This window comes from Bradysia coprophila, chromosome II, assembly GCF_014529535.1.
Source record: "Bradysia coprophila strain Holo2 chromosome II, BU_Bcop_v1, whole genome shotgun sequence".
Taxonomy (NCBI): domain Eukaryota; kingdom Metazoa; phylum Arthropoda; class Insecta; order Diptera; family Sciaridae; genus Bradysia; species Bradysia coprophila.
In genome coordinates, this window is record NC_050735.1 from 6,289,937 (window position 1) to 6,310,277 (window position 20,341).

General features: G+C 36.4%; 2 protein-coding genes across 4 annotated transcripts; one reads left to right on the forward strand and one right to left on the reverse strand.

The window, feature by feature from the left end:
- Positions 1-7,825: 7,825 nt before the first annotated feature.
- On the reverse strand, positions 7,826-14,727 carry LOC119069226 (acidic leucine-rich nuclear phosphoprotein 32 family member A). 3 transcript variants are annotated; one of them, XM_037173268.1, is made up of 7 exons: positions 14,431-14,727; positions 11,204-11,367; positions 10,927-11,142; positions 10,775-10,857; positions 9,443-9,543; positions 9,236-9,371; positions 7,826-8,058 (listed from the first exon to the last, which is right to left on the reverse strand). In XM_037173268.1, exons 1-7 carry the CDS (start codon positions 14,476-14,478, stop codon positions 8,015-8,017), a joined length of 792 nt encoding a protein of 263 aa, XP_037029163.1. In that variant the 5' UTR covers positions 14,479-14,727; the 3' UTR covers positions 7,826-8,014. The 3 variants fall into 3 exon arrangements, with proteins under 3 accessions (XP_037029163.1, XP_037029171.1, XP_037029154.1); XM_037173276.1 differs by having other exon boundaries at positions 7,826-8,055; positions 14,431-14,711; XM_037173259.1 differs by lacking the exons at positions 7,826-8,058; positions 9,236-9,371; positions 9,443-9,543 and adding an exon at positions 9,837-10,240 and having other exon boundaries at positions 14,431-14,716.
- Positions 14,728-16,824: 2,097 nt separating this feature from the next.
- On the forward strand, positions 16,825-20,260 carry LOC119069049. Its single transcript, XM_037172921.1, has 3 exons — positions 16,825-16,865; positions 16,896-17,004; positions 18,507-20,260. Exon 3 carries the CDS (start codon positions 18,511-18,513, stop codon positions 20,128-20,130), a length of 1,620 nt encoding a protein of 539 aa, XP_037028816.1. The 5' UTR covers positions 16,825-16,865; positions 16,896-17,004; positions 18,507-18,510; the 3' UTR covers positions 20,131-20,260.
- Positions 20,261-20,341: the final 81 nt, after the last annotated feature.

A 20,341-nucleotide genomic window follows, 5' to 3' on the forward strand; every position in this document is an offset into this window, starting at 1 on the left:
ACCGACTAACAGATTTTTTCGTTTTTGTTAGGTTGAAATTTCATATACAAACTGTGCAATACCGGTAATACCTTTCAGCTCATTACCGACAATACCAAAAATGTAGCGAACGTTTTCGAACCGGTGGCGGTTGGTACGGTGCAGTGCTATAATTAATTAATTAATTATGCCTGTAGTTCTCCTATTAAATTAATTAAAGTCTTAATTAAATAAATTTAAGAAAAGAAGAACTTTGAAATGCGTACAATAACGTTAACGTTTGGCTGATAAATTTATCTAGGCTTTTTGTATAGGTAATAAATCACAAATTTTATTGTATACGCGTTTCAAGGTTTTTTTTACAAAAATAATAAGATTTTTATTAATATTCAATAAAAATAAGAAGCAGATTTGGTGTTAAATTTATGCATTTTATGACATAGTATGACGATTCCGTACCTTTGTGGTAGTATCTCTGGTATCTCTAAAAGATATTACCGGTATTACCGCGGTATTACACATTTTGTATATTGAAATCATTGAAATTCAACCGATTCAACCTTACAGAAAAAAAAGTCGGTACTACACACACACCATCACCAATTGTCATTATAGAAACAACTGAATTGGAATCAGTGAATTTTCTTCATTTCGTTTGGTGTTTTGAAAAATGTTCGTTGCATCTGTTGCATCAGTTAAGTGGTATGCAATTACCTACGAATCAACCCATGCCATGGATCCATGGACTGTTTCGTAACCAACGAAAAATCAAACCGCAATTGTTCGAAATCTATTGGACTTTCTTTTTAGAGCATCTTTTTCTGAATTCGGTTGTATATTAGATGAGATAAAAATCCGTGAACGTTTCTCTAAGTAAGGTTATATAGATTGTAGATTGTGGATTTGAGCACTATTTCACAGAACCCTCAATGATTGACGCTGTCGGCAAGCAGTGACATCACTGATTTTTGCGGTAGTGGACGATAACAATTTCCACAATCTATTGATTTGACCGTTTTTCTTTTCGGCTGGTAGCAAAACCATATTCAAACAATAATTTCAGATAATTATAGATTTCGAGCTATTCCAAAACGAAATTCCGTTCAACACGGTACAGGTCATGGAGTTTTTCCTACATAATAATTACGTTTCTTGGGTCGATTTTTTAACTTTCAGGTCGAGAAGGTCGAGTGAAAGTTTCTGTTTTAACATTCCTACAGGACTTACAAGTGCAGAAGCTTTCCACTGCTTTGCTGATTTGAGTCTACAGTTTAACAAAGATTCTGATTCACACAGATTTTCGTGAATTCCGGCTCATTCCGGGATTTTAAGGATGCAGCATGGTTTTGATGATTTCCCAAAATGATTCGTTTGATTCATGTGGTTCCCTTCGTATAGAAAGATTTTTAATATTTTTGTACTTTCCGTAAGATCAAATTTCATAAAAGACATCTGCACATTAGGAGAAGTTGTCTGAAAAACCTGTTGCCTGCGTCTAACAAAACTGCGCAATTTTTCAGGTAGATTAATCTCCGAATGATTGATTGTATAGACCACAGGGACCACAGTGAACTAAGATTTTTGAGTTCTTCCAAATGATTTTGAATTTTCATTGTGAATGAATCCGTCATTGCTCAATTTTTTTATAGTTTCTTTATTTGTTTAAAAAAACAAAAAGGCATAGCATGTTACACAACAAGGGATAAAAAGTTGAAAAATACAGTTTTTGTGTGAATTGTGTTAATCCGAGGCGAAGCCGAGGTCAATAAACACAAGAAAACGGGACTTTTCATTTTTATCCAGAGTTTTTTTTAAATAAATTTTATCGTGTACGCGCTTTGTTTTCCCCTCAAAATTATTATTCAACTAGGATGTGTAAACGAAAATTCTTCTTCTGTAATGTGTCAAACATGTCATTCGCCTTTTGATGTCTCGTTTTCGCTTACACGATAAAATATCTTACATTTTCTCGGCAAGCCTCGATGTTTCCTTAAATTAATGGCAGTAATATACATTACATCATGCTTTTGAAACCAATTTTTTTTAGTTTTCCCTAGGTGTGTAATAAGCCACTTTCGACCCTAGGGGAAACAAAAGCATGTAAACACTTAAATCAATTGAAGCGGATACGGCCGCTCAATTGTTTTATTATTGTTTCGATTATTGCGAGCATACAGTAGTTATATTAGGAATTATCACATTTTCGTTTTACGTATGTTTTATCTATTGAAAATGAAAATGTGATAATTCCTAATTTTTAAAAAATGTAGCACGAGACAACGGCGCGGTATATCCAAACACACCGCTATGACTCAGTGGACATTCTCCGAAACATTTCCTTTGATTTTATTGAGTGAACGAGAAATTACAAACGTTTATCTTTTTGTTGTGCCATTGGCGATGGAACTCCGTTTGAAATAATTTTACTGTCACGTTAGTGAAAATAATGATTATCATTTATGAACATCCGCAATTGGTACTCATGGCCTTCATACAATCGTTCGCAGATGTTTTTCTTTGTTCTATTTCTTGGGAATAAACTTTGGAGTTTGTCAAGGTACTTGAAGCGTGCTTTGAGTTTGTCCGTTTTGCTCTGAATTTAAGGCATTAAAAAGACCTCTGAGATAGAGGTTAATTTATTGAAAACTTAGCTGGATCATAATTTCATACTAAAAAAACCCAACATTTCCACTTCAAGAACCAAACCAAAATTATGCTGGAAATTCCTTTTCATTTCTTTCACTATCAATACATGTTTAGGACTGGTGAATGTCAACATTAAATACCAAATGTGGCGACAAAGGTTCATCCACAAGTGCACTACATTACAATACGTTTCCCTTACACATATTCTACTCTGATAGTACTTTGCCAATTCGCAACGTGGAAATAAAATAGAGAGCAAAAATAAGAAGAAATATATTTACCAAATCAAAAAAAAAAATTCACAAAATGACTTTGTACAGTCGGGGCATTGTGAAATCTCAGCATGAACTTGCTGTCATGTGATCCCATACAGTCAAATTTGTTAACACGTAAGTTGAAGCAAATTCATGCTGAAATTGCAATGCCTCAGGCTGTAAGTATCACGACTGTCGTAGAATGTTTGAGCATCTGGACTGTCGCTGCTAGGTCCCCGACAGTAATCTGCCTATATTCGATTTTCCCTCCTTTTTATTCGCTGCTAAATACTGTAGCCGCTTTGGATTTTCCATCAGTGAGCGATCAGGTGGTCGAAGTGGTTCAACCCATTTCTCTTTGAATTCTTTTGCCTCAATAACTTTCCATCTGCCGTAGTAATTTCTAGATGATGACTTCGGGCGATAAAATCTGCGCCGACCATACAAACGCGACCTACTATTAGTGAAACCTCTACCGCCGCCGTACATCATTGCCGATTGAATCAGTGTACAATTCACAAGCAACAGAACGATCACAAAGAACCAATTTATTTTCATAATTCTTGTGCAAAATGAACTCAAATCTCCAATATAAATGTCATGAGCACGAGAAAACCCTCACTCAAAAATGTGCAAACTGAAACTGACTCGATGTATATTATCCACTTTGAACTATACTCTGGTGCAGTGATTTAACCAACTTAAAAAAAACTTTTTCGAAGAATTCCTTGTCTCAATCAGACAAACACACAGTATATCTGAAATTGAAATAATCTTATTTTTGCGCTGCATCATCAAAAACAACACTGATTTATGTGCTGGTCAATTATTTTATTATTGTTTCGAGATTGCGAGCACACAGTAGTTATTACGTGGCTGTTGTTTCCGCATGAGTGTGAAACATCCAGCAACGAGCCGAAGGCGAAGGATGTAATCACACGAGAGAAAATAAAATTTTCCATAGATATGCACATAATTTGCGTTGAAGTTGGAATTTTCCGATGAATAGAGGGGGAAAAATCTACCTTCAGTCCAAAAGCCGTGTAAATAGCTACTTCGTCTCTATGTATTAGTTTTATCGATGATTTCAAAGTACAGGAGTTTGTAAATGTAACAACACCAGATTTCTTCTGATTCTCTTCATGTAGGAAATGTGTTTCCACACAGGGGGCACGTAAAATGAAATTTCTTACTGTCGAAAGTAGTTCCGGAACTTTGAATTTCATCCACTCTAAACATGATTAAATTATGATTAATAAATTGCTTAGTTTCATGCATTCTTTAACGAAATGACGCAGTGGATGTTCTCCGAAACAATTCCTTTGATTTTATTGAGGGAACCAGAAACAGAAATGGTAAACCAAAGCACTGGACAGTGCGTTGGTTAAACTCAATGAGCTTTTATTGTGACATCAGTGATAGAACTCTGTTTAAAATATTTCTACTGTATAACGTCATGAACCAATTTTATGAATACATTCGCAATTGGTGCGCAGATATCGCTTTCTTGCACAACTTGCAAGACTTTGGAATTTTTACGCTTTGCTCTTCCTTGCATTTGACTCATAACAACTTCTGTGAAGGAGTTGAATGTATTGAGAAACTGAGCTGGATCGTTATTTTAAGTGGTGAATGAAGCTTCTTTTTGTTTGTAATTTATGTGAATGGAGCTACGAGACACCTTTTATTTGATCTTACCAAACTCTGCTTATGAATTAAATAATCCAGTCGTGAACTGGTTTATATTACGGTGTACCACATTTCACAACTTGCTGCTTCAATTACTATGAATTGTCTCAAAGATTCAAAACAAACAAATTGGAAACGATGAGCTTCCAATACAAAGCCACCCGAAGTCCCTTACCACTTCTTCACAAATATTTACTAAAACTGAACCAAACTAAAATTTTGAGTCACTGAACACAGACGAATGCTGTTAGTCGAAAAAACAGAACTAACTTCAAAAAGTAGAGGCGACATTTCTACACGGTCAATGTGGTCATATTATCGTTTTTTGTGAGATAATATCGTTCTCCTAACTAGCGTTGAAAAATCGCAACTTCGTCGCTTATTTCCCATATTGGTCAGGAAAAACGTTGTTCCTAATTTAAACTTACAACAGGTCAGGTCAGGTTGACCTGATAAGAAAATTGACTTTGACCTGACCTGAGCTGATGACCTGAAATTGAATTTCGGATGAAAATTAAACTACTTTAAATAGAATTGTTAGAAATAGAAACAACATATTTTCGCATATAATATGACTTTTCAAGAGCCCAGAAATGAGTACTGATACCTTTATTCTTGACACTGAGTTGAATTTATCGCTTTCGTTTAGAAAAAGCCAAAATTAATGACTTAGCTAATTTTTGATCAGCTTATGGATTGCTAGAAGAGTTAATTGTGGGTCATGACACATGGCTAAAGCAATAAGACATAAATTTGCATGTAAAAAAGACTTGATTTGTTGTCAAGCTGGTTTTGCAAAAATTGAGCTCCCCGAAAGTACGTAAAAAAAGTGTGATTTGTTCGTAGTCAACAGAATTTAAGAAAGAAATAGGCAGGCCTCCCACTAAATTTTGCCCTGTCCGAAATTCGGACATTTCGGACAATTTGTATAAAATTTCGGACATTTCCAGAAAAAATTTCGGACAAATGTTTTCCAGTTTTCACTAAAGAATCGCAATAGGAATAGTCTGTGAGACATTTAAAATCATTCCCTCACCAAATTTCAACGTTTTATATCAGCAGAATTTGGTGACAAATTCTAAACTCAAAAATTTGTTTGGAGTATATTTTGACGTGACATGAATTGATCATTAACTGGTATATAGGACTTGAAAAATGTTTTACTAAAAGTATTGTTAAATTTGAGGGTTAACTGAAACCTGGCTGAAAATATTTAAAAAAGAAAGAAAAATTTTTGAACGGGTTTCTTCAAATAAAACTAGTTGAACTTCCAGGCAACATACTTTTTTACCGCAGACGACTTCAATTCCAAAAATTTTGTACTAATGCTTAGAAATGTATTTTACTGTACTAGTGAGGGAATGTAGCCTTTCTCTCACTAGTGAAAACCCTTTCCCTCGCTCATAAAGTAAAACGCCATACTATACACGGGTTTAGTAATGTACTATTGTTCGCACTTCAAATTTATGCTAGATGCCTAATACGTCGACCTTCAAAACATCAGTCGTATTTTTACTTTTCGAAGCTCGATACGCCACAGGCAGGCAAATTTTCTATTTAGTTCCAAGTAACTTAAAAAATTCGACAATATCGATAATTCCCTTACTGAATAAAAAATCTTTAAAAATTTGTCAATATGGGATGCAGAGTTTTTTGAATTTGACTGCCTTCAGAAGTTAAAGTTATCCTGAAGAAACCAGGAGAGCGTGTCTATCTCATCGATTATTAAAATATCTATGTGAAGGCTCGGATTGTGACGAGTGAAATGAAAGTAGTTTAAGTTAAGGGCGGCTCGCCGGTTCGCTGATAGTAAATTTTAAAATCTGTAAAATCGTCTATCAGCGGACGCCTGAGTTTCTATGGTGAACGAAAAAAAACTTGCTGGAGACGATAGAGCGTGAAAAACTATGGAACAAATCCGCTGTTGGCGGAAAAAATTTTTTGATAGAGATCGCCGTAGAATATGGGTTTGAAAATGCAGACCTCCGCCAATTGCAATAGTTTTGTATGACCAGTTACCTCAGATCAAATTTTTAACACTTTGAGGCAATAGAGGAAGGATCAGTCTGAAACTACGATTTTTTCTTGAAACTAGAGTTTTCAGTCTTAAAAATTGTAACTCAACAGACCGTTATTGGCGGAATCTGCCCTTAACAAATTCAGTAACGATTTAATCAAAATCGTTTTTAGTAAAACACTTATTTAATTAGCGAATGACTGTTGTTGACTGATGGACGAATCTTAATTCAAATAATTCAAAGGGTTGTACATATGTACATATGTACGTAAAATTAATTTACTCCCTCATCTATGTTGATATAAATTTTAAGACAAAGAATTGGTACATGGAAATTATAATTGAAAAATGTATGAAGTGCGCCGCAGGCGATTTTTTTTTTGGAGTCTTTTATAGGTTTCAATATTTAAATCTGGTCAGATCTTGAAGAAAATTTCGGACATTTCGGACATTTCGGACAATTTCGGACAAATGTGTAAAATTTCGGACATTTCGGACAAGTGGGACGCCTGGAAATAGGCCACTGTGGGCATATAAGTATCAACATCGTGAGTGGCCGCAAGGGCTGTACTGGTGGTAGTGTCCATTGTGACTCTTCCCAACGGAAGGCAATTTTGAACACTTCGACGAGCAGCTCGCGTCATACCATCAGCTTCTTAAAAATGACTTTTTTAGATTTTTTTAATGTCTTGTTGCGCACGGTAAAGGTTACAGGAAAATGATTTTTGACTTTCAGTTACCTTAAAACGAATATAACGAATATAAGTTCCCAGGCGATTAACTTGGAATGGACGGCATCCTGACATTTTTCTAACCCACAAGAATGTCGGGAGCTGCAAACGCCACACCTGTGGAAATGAAAATATCCGAACCAGTATGTGATGTACTATTTACGTATTTTGCGTTGATGAGACTTTCTTCAAAATTTTGAAGAATGAGTGAAAACGCCGGTCCGTTTTTTTTAGTTTTTCGTGTTGTTGATTTATTAATTTAAACAAAACTTATTTAAGAAAAAAATTACGATTTTTTTTTAACAAATACAGAGAAATGTGTAGTTTTCCTTTTTCTTATCAAATAATTAATTTATTAATTTTCAATTTTCTTCTTTTTTTGTTTGTTTGTTTGAAAACACACGGCTTTTTTTTAATAAAAAAAAAAATTATACTCAATTTCGCATCCTTTTTTGTGTTTTATTTTTGGTTGAATTTGCAAAATTAAACATAAAATGATTTTTGTGTTCTTTTTAATAATATACGCCGCGGTATAGAATCATTCGGAATTTAATTAATTGTGTTGACAAAATCAACCTGTAAAATGGATTATATATACGTTGTGTGAAATGCGAAATTACTGTTGGTTCTTCGTCTTTGTTTTGATTTTGAAAAATGTGTTCAATTAATGTAAAAAAAAATATGTGAAAAAAGTGTCATTAACCATCATGCTTTCTCTTTTTTCCTCTCGCAGGTGATTCTTCTGAAAACAAAAGAAAATTTAAATTGTAGCGATAAACCAAAAAAAAAATGTTTATTTTAGTTGCCCCGCTCATATGTTCCAATGGATTCATAGGTGGAATTGGGATTTTTTTGACTCAGTGAGTTAGTATTGTATATATCAGCTGGTCCACTCATACAGCCTCACTGCCTTATATTTTACGTGTATATACAAGTTTAATTGTCATAGGCGCGTTTTAAAATCGTTTTCATACGTGTAGGAGTAATGTTGTATGAGTTAATCAGCTGAAAAACAGCTGAAGGAAATCGGGGTATAAATTTGGTTGGGTTTTAACTGTATTGACTATGATGAGAGTAAAACTTTGACTAGTGTTCACATATCTCTAAAAATACCAATATATCGATTGAAAGAGAGGATTCGCTCACTTTCGGTGTATATTTTGTTTGTTTCACTGTACAGCATTGTTTAAATTTCCATTTAACGCAATGAGCCACGTCAATGACAGTTGAGCTATGTGGAACAGAAATGAAGGTAATTTCTCTCATATGACCCATCTGTCATTGATAACTTAGCTCAAGTACTCCAAGGCAAGTTATAATTAACTAGTCTTCGGTTCTCTCGCTCTGATCATAACAGTCTATACGTCGAAGCGCCGTCCCAGGCGCCATAATTTATTTTGTCATCACTCTGCCTTGAGCGTTTCAAAAGCCAATTCAAAAATTCCTAATTGGTACTTAATGGTCGAACTTCCGAATCAAGACTTCTATACTACCTAATACCCGTTATGACTTCTAAAAATTGAATTATTAGCTGCTCCTAATTCTCTAAGGGTACTTACTGTCGGGGAACCATAAGTCTCATTAGTTTTAATCTTTCTTCTGGCGGCGTCATAATTTCTTAATGGAAGCCGACACAGTGATAACGAAATCGAAACTACTTTAATATCACAATGAAACGATACTCTATGAAGTTACAATGTCTAAGTCTCACATCAATTGATCATTAACTTTTGGCCAATGTAAATTGGAGGTCGGAAAAGTCGGAATTCTAGACCATTTAAGTCGAACACTTAAGACACTTTTCATAAGAAATGTCAGACCATTTTTTCGATATCACCCAACCCGTTCCACCGAAGTCTCTTATTTTTCCCGTGAATCTTTTCCACATAACAGTAGACGAAAAAATTGTTTTAACAAACCTGCAGCAGGCTCTTGTGGTTGACCGGTAGCACTTTCATTGGCCTCGTCTTCGTCGGAATCAATATCGTCATCGTCATCTCCTTCACCCTCTTCGACATAATCAGAATTGTCTTCATCGAGATCGTCGTTATATACCTAAAACGATGCGAAACATTGGTGTAAAAATGGAGCTCACAGAACGGTTCTGTTTAAGCAAAACAACTTACGTCAGCTAAAGACACATCCCCGTTATCTTCATCATCATCGTCGTCTTCCTCTTCATCGACGTCATCATCATCGTCTTCCTCATCGCCGATTTCGATATCATCTAAAAAATAAGGAATTTGTTAAAGCAAAAGAAGTTTCTCATCTTGCTCCGGCTCCGTGATTTGATTGTGTGCCCCCAAAGCGAACATTTATGACTATTTTAAAGAGAGCCCTGTTCTTCATCAACCAATTTTAAGACGTTTTCTCACCCTTTATTGTTGTCAACGGTATTGTTTAAGATCTGGTTCAACACCTTCCTTTACAAAGTACAAGTACACTTTAGATTCAATGGGAAAGTCAGGGGCAAATTCAGTTCAGTTTTACTAATAAAGAAAAGAAACATTTCCAACGATACGGTGCTTCAAATGCAACACAATGTCCGTTTATTGAAACTCAAATGTTATTTTGTCTCGAAACGGTGCTGAGGACAAATATTATGCTCATAACACCATATAACAGTAATGGCAAAGACGCTTGCTGAATCGTTTCTGCATCACTGCACTCTAAGCCAACATGATGCGGTTGCTGTTCGTTATTCGACACAGTATCCGTAGCATCTTGCAAGGACGACGATGCTGTGGCAGCAGCAGCCGTATTTAATTTATCAAGGTAGTCGTCTAGATCGTCCAGTTCGGTATCGGCATTCGCTACCGACTGGGTAATTGGATGCTTTTGACGTTTCTCGGCTAGACGCTTTTCGTAAATTTCTAATTCTTTTAAATCAATTTCAATGCCATTGATGGAAAAGGCGCAATTCTCTGAAATCAAACAGATAAATGTTTGATTTTGATGTTCAACTTTCTTGGGATTCGGACGATTTTGATTCTTAAAAATGGGAAAAATGGAAATGATTTTTCTACCGGGATGCAAAATATCTGTGAAAATATCTTAAATGTTTACATTGCGATATAAGGCCCCTTCGCCTGGCCTTAATATTCATAGGCAGGAAATGAGTATGAATGAGTTGGTATAGGCAAGAATCTTGGCTCTTGAAACATTTCGACAATTTTTTAAGAAGCCGATTCGAATCAAAACTAGTGTTCGACCGCGTAAATGTCTGTAGCAATCGCAACGGGAACTGTTACTATGGAAAGAGCAAATTCATCCGGAGAATAGTTATGGTACAACACGATAAATTTGGACATATTTCGAAATCTGAACCTAGGGCGATTGAATCACAGATGTTTCTAGCACAGTAGGCTCTGTTACGCTAACATAGTCAATTTCTTCCATTTCCCCATGGTTTCACGTCTGCACAAAGACGCAAAGACTTGATAATTCCTATAGCTTACCTCCGTCATCTTCAGAGTCATTTCCATTCAGCTCGTCATCATCTTCTCCGTCCGACTGGGCTTCACGCTCTTCGGCGTCATATCTACGAATGCAAAAAGTCTGCATTAACAAAACCAAAACACATTGTCACCCAGTCCAGTGATTTACTGACCCGTCCAAGAATTTTAGCGATGGAATTAATGCGAAAATTTTCTCCCGATAGCTGTCCATTGATGTGGCTTCATTGTTGAATAGATCTAGCGAATCTAGATGCTTAAAGTTTTCCAATGGTTTCAATTCTTCCAAATCTTTGATTTTGTTGCCAGATAAATTGAGGTGAGTTAGCTCTGGCGCACTTGTGGTCAAATTACTCAAACCAGACGAAATTCTGCGGAAATTTTCAATTTTGTTAAATTTCACAAATCAAGTCACAACGACCGGAAACGCACCTGTTGTCCGAGAGTTCCAATTTCTTTAGTTTTGGTAGCTTTGGAAAACCTTTTAGTGTTGTCAATCCCACGTTTATCAAACTAAGTGTTTCTAATGCAGTGAATTCATCTGTTAGACCCACGATATTTGTGCTCCGACAGTTGTCCAAATTTAAATCTGTGATCTGAAATATATCGATGGAAATTTTGCATTGTTTAGGCTGATTGCTTCAATTGCAAGGTTGAAAGCGAGGAGTTGCAATTCTTGGACTGGAATAGCTATGAATGAGGGTTTCGACTTTCTTCGATTTTCTGGTCGACTATTAAAAAACTTTGTTTATCTGGAATAGTTATTGGCTCAACGAAGAAATTAAAGTTGGAAATTGCATTTCTAGGGTGTTATTTGCCAGAGCGAAGCGAGTGCCACAAGTCACCAGACAAAATGCAATTTCCAATTTTTTTCCAGAGGTAAACAACAAAGACTTCCGGAGTTTCAGCGGAGGGGAGAAAATTACTATTTTTCCTCCTGCGTTGTGAAAATGAAAATCTGACCTCCCGAGTGGGGAATCTTATACGATTTAGACCAAGAAGTGCGGCACCCCTCGATTGAAAGAATTGATTGTGACAATTCAAGGGTCAATTTTCCTTTCTTTGTTAAAGAAAAATTGTCGGAAATTCGTTTGGTAGCTACGTTATGACAGTGTCACTGTTAGGGGTTTTGTCTCCTCTACCTAAATCTTCTATTCGGTCATTAAGGAATGAGTGATACTCTCGTGATACTAAGTGCGGTCGACGCCATATTAAAGACAATTTCAATGAGTTACTGTGGTCAGAGGTTTTTCTCCATTTTCCTTAACACAGTTGAGACAAACTGTGCTATTTTGGTTCACAGGTGGAGATGTAACTGGGACGGTTATATCGGCAAATTAATTAAAGAAAATATCGCATGCAAATGCAAAACATCTCACTGTCAATAGCAACACATTGAAAAGACAGTCAGTCTCATAGATGACTCATTGCTTAATTTTCCCGAATGAAGTTTTAAAACGGGTTGATCCATGATGAGACAGACATCTCGTTCTAAAATGGTTTTTTTAAATGAGTACACATTTTTGGATTGAGGTACAGTACACTCTTACGTAAGACATATATAAATAGTGATCGTCTTTCGCGACAATGATAGATAAGAAGTAAAGTTTTGTATTCGTCAGCAACATTGCTTCAAGTTCCAGTGACTTTCGCATAAATAAAAATTGAAAATGGTAGGAGATCAGCTGAGTTTGGCGATGGTGAAATGGCACGACATGCTAGGGATGAACTACAAAAATTCTATTAAAATCGTAACGCAAGACGAGAATGAAAAACGCAAAACGAAAATGCTTTTGACGAAGAATAAGAAGCCATCTGTATGTATATTGAACTTTGAACAAACGTTACGTAAGAGAAAAATAAAACGTCGACAAGAGGCGCTTTTAAAGAGGCACTCTTCACCACTCCAATAGAAAAACTTTTCCTTTCTTTTCCGTTCTACGAAGTGCATTCGAATTTTCATTTGAAAAAAAAAATCCATTCATGAGAATCAGAATGTTACGAGTTCATAATTGTGTATGTCGATGAGTATTATATAGTCTAACCTACACCTAAATATTACAAAAGAAAATCCATCGCAAAATAACCATCAACAACACTGTGCAGTATATAAATACAAGCAAACAGACAGTTTTTTTCAATAAAAAACATGCGAGTTGCGAGATACGCTTTTTATGAGATTATACTGTACAGTGAACGAAGAATATACCTACAACATCTAACCGACGAATACAATGCTACACAAGAACAGCAGAGCGAGACATGCTCACTACATTAACTCCGTTTTGTTGTAATATATCGAATGACGAAAAGAAAGACATACAGTTGTGTTTACTTGTTCAACAAGAAGCCATGTCTTCGTATCAACGCCACTCCACCCTAAATTACCTGATGAAAAATGAATATAACCGAAAACAAAAAAAAAATCATTTAAAACAAATAACGGTGGCATCGGTGGCATTGATACGAAATGGAATAAGGCGATCAATATACGGCAAAAATGGTTTTCATTTTTGCATCGAATTACCATTTTCGTTTTCGTAAAAATAAAAAGCCAAAAACGTAATAATGTTAGAGAAAAGACTGTACACCAGAATATTATAAAGTTGTCCCAGCAACAATAATGGCCACCTATCTGTCAAGTTAAATGTGGTGGTATGAACTGTATGTTGTATTATATGTATATGAACGCTTGAAATGCATATTGAAGTTACGTCGTAGTTCTCTCGACATCATCATCAGCAATAATATTTTGAAATGTTACACGCACCCCGTCAAACCGCCGAGAAGACGGTAAAATTGATTGAATTTTCATTTTTCAGATGTAATTCTTTTTCAGAGACACATTTGCAGATCAAAATCGGTACAGTATGATGTACTTATTTTACTGCGTGGTATAAACATTCGGATAGGGGACATCGATAATACGCGTGTTTTAAAATCCATTTGCAAGTGATAGGGAACTTCATTGAAAACTGAAATTTCCTTTCACTCGGAATAATTTCAGATCGACAATTTTCACGGTAGAAATGTTCTTAAAGTCGAATATGGTTCAATGACAGAATAACCAGCAATTTTTAACATATGACCGTTTTATCGTTTTGTGATGAGATCGACACAATGGCGGTTGAAAAAATTTTTTAGAAGAAAATTGGATTTTTCAATTAATTAAAAGTAAATTAAATAGAATATGACCGCGACGTGTACTGGAGAACCATTGAAAATATTTTCATTGAACAAAATGATTCGGTTTCGGACACCGTTGAGGGCTTTGATATCTTTTTGACCTTTAAAGCATTTTGATGATGCATTCATACCATTAAACTCGCCCGTTAGTATATCCGTAGCGCGCGAACAAATAGGAAAATTGGGAGGCTACTAACCCCAAAAACGAAAATCTGTTTTCAATTTTCAGTTTTTCCATTCAATTTTTACATTAAACCGCGCAAACACGTTTTTCCATATAGCATCACATCGCGAAACACATAATAAATAGCAAACGTACCAAAGAATCGCATCGCTTCTAACCTATATTTTTAGTCGCCATGGATTACGTTTCAGATAATTACTGGGGAAAGTAAATTCTTTTTCCATGCTTTGTAAATGGACCGATGGCAAAATTTCGAATAATTTTTTATCAAAAAATGCAATCCACTGACCTGATTTGAAGGCCGGCCTCGTTTTTCTAGTTCTATTCTCTTCTCCATTATTGTAAACGTTGTCGATAAATTATCACGATTGCAGTGCTATGTTGATAATTCTTTATCCAGACGAATATGTTTCACTTTGATTATTTCACCAATTGTCCAAGGAATAATTTGTAAACGATAATAATGCCAAAAACGCAAGTTTTTTTATGGAAACTAGTAACTAACAAATCGGCTGTATGTTTTTCGTTTGACAAAATGCGCGCCAGAATCCGTCTCCAACTGTAATGTCAAAGTGGCTAGAATCCATCATCGGTTCATTTCGTTTAGTTCAGCGTTGCTTTCATTCAACTTTCGATAAACGAGTGGGATTATCAACGAAATGCTAACAACACTGCGCTGGTGCACAGCGAACGCATATGTGAAGAAACCGAAGAAACTAAAATAAATTAATATAATCAAACAATCAAAACGCCGTTCTTGTTAGAATTACCTACTTTCTTCCAGAGCTGAACGCAACGTTTTTCATATGTGCGAGGTGTGATGAACCGTTTTTCTCCACGAAACAATAACATCAATTTGCTGCACCATTTCTCAAAACAAAAACAAAGGTGAAAGTAGATATTTTCTACCCTGTAAAAACGAGTGTGTTCTGAACAGGTGAAGTCACCTAAAAATTCGATATTTTCCATAGAAATTTTGAGTAAACACAAAAATTTCTCTTCTGAGTCCATCAAGTTATGTGTTCTAGAAAAATTTGGGTGTCACTGCCTTCGACATAAACTCAGAGGCGTCGTAAAGTGTTGGTTATTTTAAAACCTCAGCCTATGTTATTCTTTTACCTGTCATGTGTCGGTCGATGCAGTGGTACCAATTATCATCATTTACTTGGATTTAACACTATTATGATCAAAGTACAAATACTTGGGGAGGTTAGGCAGGTCAAGGTTCTGAAAGAACAATTTCAGACAACTCTGAGTTGATCAAAAGGTGGTGACACACAAATCGCGACAGCGGCTACGAGATTTCTATGAAAAAGGCAACTTAACAAAAACAAAATTCCGAATTTTTCTACAATTTCGTACCTAGGACTAAAAGTCTTTTTTAGCGTGTGAGAGGTTCCTAGAAAGAGCCGAAGGCAAGCAGTCAAAACTATATTTTATCTGCTTGTGCGAGAACCCTACCTCCCTAAAAACATATAGGTAATTTGACAAATTTGATAAATATCTATGCCAGAGTTGCATATGGAATGTCTTATGAGTGAGGTGCGAAATTGTCTATTTTAGCACCTGAACATGATCAAAGAGTGGTGGTTCGAAACTACTAAAATTTCTTCTGATAAATGTGTAACATCAAAAAAGCACATACCAAAGTCGAGTCTAAGATTATGGAATAAGGCAAACCGAAAAGCGTCAATGACTCTAGCCAAAAGAGAGATGATAATTTGGCGTCTGTGATGCCGCTTCGACAGATAGAGGAAGCTTGTGGGAGAGTACTACGACCAATATATGTCCAAGTCGTCAAATAAATTATCTCTCTGCTAGCCAACGCACTTCAAGCAAAAGTGATCATAGTCGGCGGCTGCTAAATAGAGTTCTATTTTTGTAAGAAAAGGTTTTTTTTAATGTTTTACAGTTGTACACAATGTTTTACTTTTACTTTACTTGTTTTACACACTGTCAAGTTTCAGTACCCTATTCAGAGTACCACTCATGCTTTGAGTGCGTCGCTCTATCCAATTCAAATAGTTTATTTTTTAAGTATTTCATGAAAACCACGGCGGAGTAAAAGTAAGCCAGTCAAGAGCGCATGTTTGACTAGTGACCTTATGTCAGTGTTCATTTGAGTTAATTTTCATACAGTGTTTTAGGTCCATTTGACGTTTCAATAATGAACCGCTCCTGCCAGGTTTTCTTTTACTATGCCGTGATGAAAACCTAATTCAAAATATAGAACCGATAAAGTTTGATAAAATGTTAAACCTTGCGACATTCGATACTTATCGTGCACAGCGTTCTATACATTTGATTATACATATTACACACTCTAGACTAACTACAACTATAATGTTGCATTGTATTCGGAAAATTGTTTACTTCACTAAATCAAAAAATAATTATCTTTAGCTTATGAGCGATGCAAAACTGATTTAAAATATATCAAAATTCCAAACAATTTTTCCGGATTTCCCATTTTTTATCACACATGCATAACTAAGTTTTTATTGATCAACTTGCACTCTGATGACACTAGCACAATCGTTTTTTTATGTCGTCACCGCAAATTAAATGGAAATTCGTCTTGAATTGCGCAATGATTCGCAACCTTTGTTTCTGCAGCTTGTGGTTATAAAAATGAATTACAAAGCGGTTCACGCAGTTCATTATAATTTGTTCGTCGATTGAAACGGTCATCAATATTCAATACGATCTAGTGTATACGAGCTCAGTGCCGGCATCTTATATAGTCAGTTAATTAAACAAACATTTCAATTGCAAACGTTGTGTAATATACGTACCAATTTTGTCGCGATTCTTTTTTGTTGTTGTTGTGAATATTGTGTTTGTAAGGATATCAATTTCAAAGGTAAAAACATTAATTCAGCGTTTTTAAAATTACAAAGTGTGGGTTGTTTCATCTAATTATTTGTGATTGAAACATCGAATTAATTTAATTATTAGACCTATCGGGATCTAAAGATTTTTTTTTTATCAAGGAACTAATCCCAAAAGTTTATGCATGCTTGCTGTGAGGAAGCCCAATTGTTTTTTTCTCACCTTATTACCTCATTCTCTACTTAGCTTTAACAAAGCGCTTACAGATCATCTTCAAACGATACATTCAGACGTAACCTCACTTATGTTTCGTTAAATGTTTCGTTCATTCATACATGTCACTCTTTTCGAGTCTCCTATCTGGACATTATAGCAAAAATGGTATACGGGTATGTACCCAACAGTGCCTATTTTTTAGAAACATGTTTCTAAAAGTTTCTTAAATGTTTTTCAAAGTTTCTGAAAAGTTTCTCCAATTTTTTCTTTAGAAATTTTAGAAACTTTAGAAACTTTGAAAAACATTTGGAGGGATTCTTTTGAATTTCGACTGACCGAAATCGGCGCTATTTTTTCCGGGACTTTTTTTATATATGTCTAGTTAGGCCTTGGTGCCTAGGCCCCAAAACCAGTCTCAGATATTTTTGATCTTCCGTACCTGGCTGGTTGTAAGTGGCCAAAAGTCGAAAAATGAGGTTTCGTAGTTCGGATTTCATTTCAGTAAGGTGGCGAGGACACGGGCGTGTATGGGTTCGTTGGAAAGCTGAGGTCAAGTACTCCTGGGGCAAATATTAACTTCATAAAATTTGATGATAATCGGCCTAAAATATGACTTCCGGAAAATTTCTCAGAATCGATGGAACCTCCGTGAACTTTGATGAGAGCTGTGACCTCACTAATGCAATTATTTGATAAAATTATTACTTATTATGAATGTGGAAGGCCTCAGCTTTACAGCGATACGCATATTTACTAGTTCCACATTCATAATAAGTAATAATTTAATCAAATAATTGCATTAGTGAGGTCACAGCTCTCATCAAAGTTCACGGAGGTTCCATCGATTCTGAGAAATTTTCCGGAAGTCATATTTTCGGCCGATTATCATCAAATTTTATGAAGTTAATATTTGCCCCAGGAGTACTTGACCTCAGCTTTCCAACGAACCCATACACGCCCGTGTCCTCGCCACCTTACGGAAATGAAATCCGAACTACGAAACCTCATTTTTCGACTTTTGGCCACTTACAACCAGCCAGGTATGGAAGATCAAAAATGTCTGAGACTGGTTTTGGGGCCTAGGCACCAAGGCCTAACTAGACATATATAAAAAAGTCCCGGAAAAAATAGCGCCGATTTCGGTCAGTCGAAATTCAAAAGAATCCCTCTTGAGAAACTGAAGAAACTTTTAGAAACATGTTTCTAAAAAATAGGCCCTGGTACCCAATCATCTCGTTTTTTTTACTGTGCACCAAATCCATTCTTGTTATCAATACCAAACTGTCAAATGCTCAGTTTCTTTCATTTCATTTTCAGCAAAATGGGAGCACCAGCAACCAAACGACTACAACAAGACTTGAAACGATTGAGAGAGGAGCCCATCGTCGGGGCCATGGCTCAGCCGGCAAACGATAAAGATATTATGAAATGGCACGGTATCGTTATTGGTACGGACGGGACGTTTTTGGCAGGAATTCCGATTCGTTTTTGTCTCGAATTCGGAAACGATTATCCGAATGCTGCGCCGAACGCATTTTTTGAGACTGAGATTTTTTACCGGAACGGTGCTCAAATGAGGGACTCGAAGGGAAGAATTGCTGTTTGTTTGAGTATTTTCGGAAATTTTGCTCACATTCATACAGAGTGGGCATCGCAGTCACATGGCTGGTCACCGGCATATACTGTTTCTACCATCTTAATCTCAATGCAGGCGTTAATCATGGGCAACATGTTTTCGGAAAAACCGTCGGATGTGGAACGAATGATTAGCAGTGCATTGAAGTATCGATGTGCAGAAACCGGTCACGATGGATCCGACTCTGCAAAATGGTTTCCGCAAGTTATCACCGATCCAGTTGAAGCTGCAAAAATCACCCAAAGATATCGTGAAAAGAATCCTATGTCGAATACCCCGCTGGAAAGATTCTACATTTGCTACGCTAACGGACAGCTGAACGCAAATAATTCTACCATTGGGTATGGCGTGCACGTTGAGAATCCCAGAAACGGAATACTTTCATCACCCTGTGAATATCTCAGCAAGGAATGTTTCGTCAATGGAAACGTCCGTAAAAGTTCGACCAACAAGCCGTTCGAATTCTGGCTACCGATTCTGATCAAAAGTCAAGACTGGTGCGGTCCAAAGAATGTGAAGGCACAATTTCTGTCAGCCGTCAACGCCATATGCGATAAGATTGGCTTCAAGAAGGAAGAACACGTTATGGTGTTCAAAGTATGTTCGTCACTAATGAACAGTCTTGTAGTCGAGATCATGCAGAATAAAGATAACGCAACTGCCAACGACAAATTCATCAACGGATATTTCTCGATGTATCGTCTGTTACAACAATACGGCCAGGACAATCCAGAACTGATCGTCTTCTCCAACAAGTCACTGCAACTTTTCAATAAATCACCGGAAGCACGGAAGAAATTCAACACACCGAACGTTGGCGAATTTTTGATGCATCTGACTACATCGACTACAATGTCCTGGACGGACATCTCGCAAACATTTATGGCCGAATGCGAAGCAAGAAATGTATTTTGGTATTGCATCGGAAATAACAACTCACGTGCTCCTCATCCGGAACTGTCCGATCCGAATTATAAGGGCCAACGATCGATCAAAGTGTTCAACGCTACGGCCGTTAGCCGAAATCTGGTCATGTTTCAAATAAAATTTGCCAACGTAACGAACTTCTTGGACATGGCCGAATTGGATTCGAACTATGGACTGGCTCCGGAAATTTTAACAGCAGAATTGAAGAATCTCTACGGCCAGGTGGTGGCTGTTAACGACTGGAATGCATTTCACGATTTCGTTGGAATGCCTAGAGTTAGTGTAGCGCAACGAGAATTGGAACTCGTTCAGGCTGTGAATATGTCTGCCGCACAAGGTTATCATAGACCAGGTGGTATGGGTGGACGTCGTTATTAAGATTATATTAAGACTAAACGTACCTGAATTACGTCAATTTTACTAAGAGGACGTATCATGAAGAAACTTTTTTTTTTTAGTTATATTACTTGTGTAAGCTAATCAAGCAAATAAATGAACTTTTGACTTATCGCTTTGGAGTACAAATTTTTATTAGGTTGCAAGCGGCCCGATTTCATTTCCTTTGTCTACAACAATGATTTCGATGATA